The sequence below is a fragment of the Thamnophis elegans genome, chromosome Z (assembly GCF_009769535.1).
Source record: "Thamnophis elegans isolate rThaEle1 chromosome Z, rThaEle1.pri, whole genome shotgun sequence".
Taxonomy (NCBI): domain Eukaryota; kingdom Metazoa; phylum Chordata; class Lepidosauria; order Squamata; family Colubridae; genus Thamnophis; species Thamnophis elegans.
In genome coordinates this window covers 124,690,886-124,697,247 of record NC_045558.1, presented here as the reverse complement: position 1 = coordinate 124,697,247, position 6,362 = coordinate 124,690,886, and the positions used below count along the sequence as shown (strand labels likewise).

The following is a 6,362-nucleotide window of genomic DNA, read 5'->3' as shown; positions in this document are numbered from 1 at the left end:
AAATAGATATAATGTGGTTATTTATTTTCTGCTCGGTTATCCTCCTGCTCAACCAATAGCTGAGAGAAGATGAGAATGAGGCACAAGATTTATTTTATTTTATTTATTTGTATGATTATTTTATTAAATACATAAATATCATGATATGTTGCTATTGTATATCTATTTGCAATTTATTCAAATTCTTGTATTGTAGTACACTAAGTTGCAATTGACTTGGGGAAAACTTGACAAGACATTGCTTCTCCCACACACAGGATGTCGGAAATTAGAGGGAATAATTATACAGAAAAGATCAGTGGGAATGTTGGAGATGGTTTGCCCAATAATTTGGAATTAAATTGGGAGGAAGCTATGAGAGGGTTGGGAAGGGAGAAAAGTGTGTATGACTCTGTGTGTGTGTGTGTGTGTGTGTGTGTGTGTGTGTGTGTGTGTGAGGGTGGGTGGGTTCTGGATCCCATTGCAACTGGTAGGGTTGCAACGAGGCACGGCATCCACCAACGCCTACACATGCGCACAGCACACGCATGCATATTACCATCCAGCGATGCCTCCGCGAGCCTCTGCAACACTCCAGCTTCTTGGCGGAACAATGCACAGGCACTGTACACGCCATGCTCCTGCGTGGAAGTGCCGAAGGATTTAAAGACATGTGAGAAGGGCAGGAGAGCGGGTAGACCATCCAGAGCACCAGAACAGAACAATACCCAGTGTTCCAGGCACACTCTGGTACACCGTACCAGGGTGTAAAGCCTGCAACCCACCACTGGTGTATATACAGTATATCTACAAATATATTTAAATATACATACTGAAAACAAATTGCCACATTCATGATAATGTTTATTTCTATCTTTTAGTTACACCTACTTCCTTCTGAATGTTGTGTTGATGCAATAATAATAATAAAAGAGATTTATAAACATATTTGGGTTTAAGTCATATATCACTTGTGGGAATCCTTACAGCGTCAGTTTCTACTTGATTTTGGCTTCACTGTTCCAAGAAAATAACCAGACAATCCTTTTTCAATCATAATAATAAATTCAGCTTTCCTTTCAAGAGCCATGGTGGTTAGAATGCAGTACTGCAGGCTAACTCTGCCCACTGCGTGGAGTTCGATCTCAACAGGCTCAAAGTTCCACCTGTAGGTAGATAAAATGAGGATGCAAATGATTGGGGATAATATGCTGACACTGTAAACTTTTTAAAGAATTCTGCAAAACACTATGCATCAGTATATGACTAAATGTTACAGCTATTGCTATTCAGGACACGTCCCTTGTTTAAAAAAATCTATCCCAAGATCTGAATCATACTACTATTAAGGCTAAAATTAGCCACTGCCATTTTCTAGAGTTCAATCTAGCACATAAATGTGTAGCTAAGATTATTATTTCTCAAAAAAATGAAACTGCTTGATATAATGGGATCTTATCAATTATTATTGGATTATGATCCTGGATTTCTACCTAAAAAGACCCATTTCCTTGCTACTGATGTTTTGAAAGCAGCTTTTATCTCTTTGTTCCTCAAGCTGTAAATGATGGGGTTCAAACTTGGGGTCACTATTGTGTAGAGTAGGGCAAGAAATCTGTTGTTGTCCTGAGAATTTGCCGAGTCGGGCTGAATGTAGGCAGCAATGATTGTTCCATAATACAGGAGAACAACAGTGAGATGTGAGGAACAAGTGGAAAATGCTTTGTGCCTGTTGGTGGCCACTGGCATTCTGAGAATAGAGGAGATGATGAGGATGTAGGTAAAGAGGATGAACAAAAGGGGAACCAAGACAAATACTACAGTTAGTATGGAATTGGCCACTTCATTTTTGTAAGTATCGATGGAAGTCAATCTGAGAACAGGCATGATATCGCAGAAGAAATGGCTGATTCTGTTTGACCCACAGTAGGGAAGGGTGAAGATTGAAATAGATTGCCCCAAACTCACAAAAGCACCAATGGTCCATGAAATGGCAGCTAAATTAGCACAATTCTTGTCGTTCATGATATATGGATATTGCAAGGGCTTGCAAATGGCAACATAGCGGTCATATGCCATAGCACAAAGAAGACAACACTCAGTGACACTAAAGAGAAGGAAGAAGCATATTTGACATCCACAGCCCCAAAAGGATATGGTCTGGTTCCCTGAAAGCAAATTTACTAGCATCTTTGGGCTGATGGTGGAGGTGTAGCCAATTTCCAAGAAAGACAAGTTCCACAGGAAGAAGTACATTGGGGTGTGAAGGGTGGGACTGGAAATGGTGAGGATCAAAACCAGGCTGTTGCCCATCAAAGTCATGAGGTAGAATATTAGAACCAAACAAAATACAAGTTCTTCCATAGACTTGAAATCTGAGAAGCCGAGCAGGAGAAATTCAGTCAAGCAGGACTGGTTGTCTTTTTCCATGGTATCATCCAGATGGAAGCCTGAAAACAAAAAAGGAACATTAATGGGCTGCCACAAAAAAGAGGAATTCAACCTATTCTCCGAAGCACCTGAGGGGAGGAGAAGAAGCAACGGGTGGAAACTAATCAAGGAGAGAAGCAACTACTTGCCTCCAGAAGCTGTGAATGCTCAAACACTGGACATTTTTAAGAAGCCATTGGAGATCCATCTATGAAGTGATGTAATATTTCCTGCCTAAGCAGGGAGTTGGACTAGAAGGCCTTCAAGATCCCTTTCAACTCTGTTGTTGTATTCTATTCGATTCTAAATAACAAATTAAATAATTCTTCTGAAGAATTATTAATAATTATGTAGCTTTCTGAAACTATATGTTTTTCATTTGCATTTACTCAGAGTTAGTCATGTCGATTAAATCCTTGGAAATAAGAAAGAAAGGCTGCAATTTTAATTTAGTGACCGATTAATTTATTTATGATTATATTAGCTGAGTGAATCACACAACCACTCTAACATCTTTTCTCAGAACTCTTCGGACTCTCAATACACTCCTTTACGTGTGTATATATTTGTGTAGTTTTTTATCAGTTGCCCTATCATGTAATAATGCCTGATATTCTTTCAGGGAGTCTATAAATAATGAAAACTCAATAACAATTACAGACATTTTTACCCATTTCCTTTGAAGTACATCCCTTCAACTTCGGAAACTTTTCATTCATAGTCCAGTTAGGAAATGAAAAGTATTAGTGGTTAAAGAATCAAACTAGAAACTGGGAGACTGGGAATTCTAGTCCAGTCCAAGGCGCAAAGGCAGCTGGGTGACCATTGGCCAATCATTTTCTCTCAGTCATAGGAAAGAGAGAAATGTAAAACACTTCTGTAAAAAAAAAAAACCTTGCCAAAAAAAAACCCCATTTGTCCAGGCAATCTCTGGGAATCAGACAGAATTGAAAGGGAGAAAAAAAGGGTAAGGGAAAGATTTGAGATTGGAGAAAAGTTACTTAAATCAAAGGAAGCTTAATTTCCCATTATATGTAATTTGGTTCCCTTACATACCACAAATGATCAGCTATTCCTGTTACATGTTGAATGGCCTTTTCCATTGAGACACAGCGTCTAAATGTACATGTTTGAAAGACTTAATGGTTAAAGCATAAGTGAAAAGCCGACAATAAAATTATCTTAATATTCCACTGAACATACTCTGAAAATAAAAATATCTTCTCATGAAGTTGCAAAAAATCTTGCAAAGAAAACTGAAGAGATTTGTTCAGGAAGTGTCTGGGAAACAGATAGGATTGAACATAAGGAGAGGTAAAAATAAAGGAAGGATCGGAGATTGGAAAAAAAGTGGCTTAGATCAAAGGAAAATTAATTTCCCATTAGCTGCATCTTGTTTCCATATTATATCGTCAAAGATCAGCCATTCCTCTAACATATCAAATTATCTTTTCCATCTAGACAAGCCAATAAAACATACAACTTTAGGTATGATGTCTCCCATGCTCAAAGGTCTTAAATGTTAAAGCATCACTGAAATGCTGACAATAAAACTCTCCTAATGTTTCACTGAATAACGTTTGAAAATAAAACTACATAAAGTTGCATAAAATGAAGAACCATGTTATAAAGTATGATCTTACTTTGTCAAACCTTTTCTGATTATTTTTAGAGAGATGAGATATTTCTTCTTAACGAAAGCCTGAAATTGTGTAATATTCGCTGGCAATGGAACAATCTGAAGATTCTTATACCATAGAAGAATCTTCATATATTCTTTCCTCTGGAAAACAAATGGTTGATATTATGGAGGCCATTTATATAAACCCACCTCGAAGATGTTAAGGAGCCACTGGATCCTAGAGGACTCAAATCTCCTGAGAGACTGGAGACCTTTTTCTCTAATAAGGCCTCATGATAGAAGCACAAAGGACTCATCCTGGGGATTTGGTAAAAGAGTACTAGATGGCAACTTTTTATTTATTTGTTTGTTTGTCACACATGTACAAGATAGCAGGAATAAGTATAAACATGGACATGGTAAAAGAATACTAGAGGACAACTTGAACCAGAAGGAAGATTTTCTTGCTCTTCCTGAAAGCCTTGAAAATTTTTGTTCTTCCTTCATCCTCAGGAACAGGATCTTAGATCCTCATATGTGTGCTTTGAATTATATGGCAGGGAGCCTCAATCTTTTTAATTGTTTAATTGCTGTTGCTTTTAGTTTTTATACTGCGTTAGCTATTCATTTATTTGGGTAAGATGGGTAGCTATGTACATTTGGCAAATAAATGAATTAATAGCAATTAGCAATTAGACTTCTGCACCAATTCACAGTGCTTTTACAACCCTCTCTAAGCAGTTTACAGAGTCAGCATATTGCCCCCAACAATCCGGGTTGTCATATTACCAAACCTTGAAGGATGTAAGGCTGAATCAACCTTGAGCCGGTGAGACTCGAACTGCTAGCAGCCAGCACTCAGCAGAATTAGCCTACAATGTTGCATTGTAGGCTGTGCCACCACAGTTTCTAAATGAAATGATTAGCTAATCATTTTCTTGTTCACATGACAAAAATGTTAGGAACTATACAAGGATCTCAAACAGTGAGTGACAAAAGCAAATAGTTAGCTTTTGTAATGTAAAAATTGCCATCCGTTATTCTTGCCTAAAGCTTCTACCATTTTCAATAAATCTGTTTTCATTTGAAATGCTGGAAAATTTCATGAGAGAATGTGGTTCCATTTCTTTTTCTGGCTGTTACAACTTTGCCTCCTGGGGCTTTTGACAGGAACTGAACTCTTCCTCTTGGCCATCATCATCTATGATCTCTATGTGGCTTTAGGCAACCCTTTGTGATACATGCTTATTGTGAAAGACTAAGGGAAACAACAGTTGCACTGATATGGAATATTTTCATAGACATCTATGTCATTAAGGCTGCTTAAAACTCTGAAATCTATTGAAATTCTTTTCATATTGTGTGACATCATGCGTACCCCTCTGATTTTCATATCAGAAGGATAAGGAAGCTGTGAGTGAGATTATATACATAGCATACACTCTATGTACAATGTGCAAAAAAAAAATATTGCTTTTGATGGCGTCACAAAGGTGCTTTTTTAAAGAGGCCATCTATGTCAAAATTAAACAGCTGTCTCTCAACAGAGGGAGAGCCATACAACATCATCTATCTCCAATCTACATCCCAGTCTTTTCAACAGTTCCAAGAAGGCCCCACACTAATTTGCACCACTCAGGTGACCCTGATGTCACAGATAAATTGCCAGGTGGACTTAGCAACCTGTTAAAAGAATGCATCTATCCAGCTGGATTTGTTCAGCAGTTTACCAGAAAAGTATAATAAGGAGAATACATATTTGATCCTACATGTATTAACTGCAGTTAGATTTGTATTTGCACAGCAATGGAAGAGTGATGAGATCCCTACAGATGAAAATGTGATTTTAAAAAATATTTAAATTTGCAGAAATGGATAGACTAACACTTACAATTAAGGAAAAGGAAGAAACTAAATACTTTTTGACATGGGACTTATTTTTTCAGTAGCTAGTTAATAAAAACAGAAGTTAGAAACATGTGGATATCAAAAAAGGACTAATGATACAAGTGAGTTTTGTTAAAATGGACAAGCAAATAGCATAATAATGTTTACTATTACAATTATAGAACTAATACCAATGTAATGAATATTGTTGTAAACATTTTGATTATTATTTCCTAAAAAAATATGTGCCCAGACAACACACTGTTGAACTAAAAATGAAACTTTTATGTTATAAAATAAAATAAAAATTGCATTAAAAAGAAATGGTACTAATAATTTTAATTTATATTCAAAGCTTAATTCTTTTACTAAATGCTGTAAATGTCACTACAATTTAAGTTTCTTCCTTGCCAAAACAAGGGCATCTGTATATAAATAGTCCATT

The 6,362-nt window shown here is 36.7% G+C and overlaps 1 protein-coding gene across 1 annotated transcript; it reads right to left on the bottom strand.

Annotated features, from left to right (window-relative positions):
* Window positions 1-1,568: 1,568 nt before the first annotated feature.
* On the bottom strand, window positions 1,569-2,058 carry LOC116522584 (olfactory receptor 10AG1-like). Its single transcript, XM_032237561.1, is given in 2 exon segments — window positions 1,569-1,590; window positions 1,592-2,058. Coding segments are annotated over 2 exon segments (489 nt in total).
* Window positions 2,059-6,362: the final 4,304 nt, after the last annotated feature.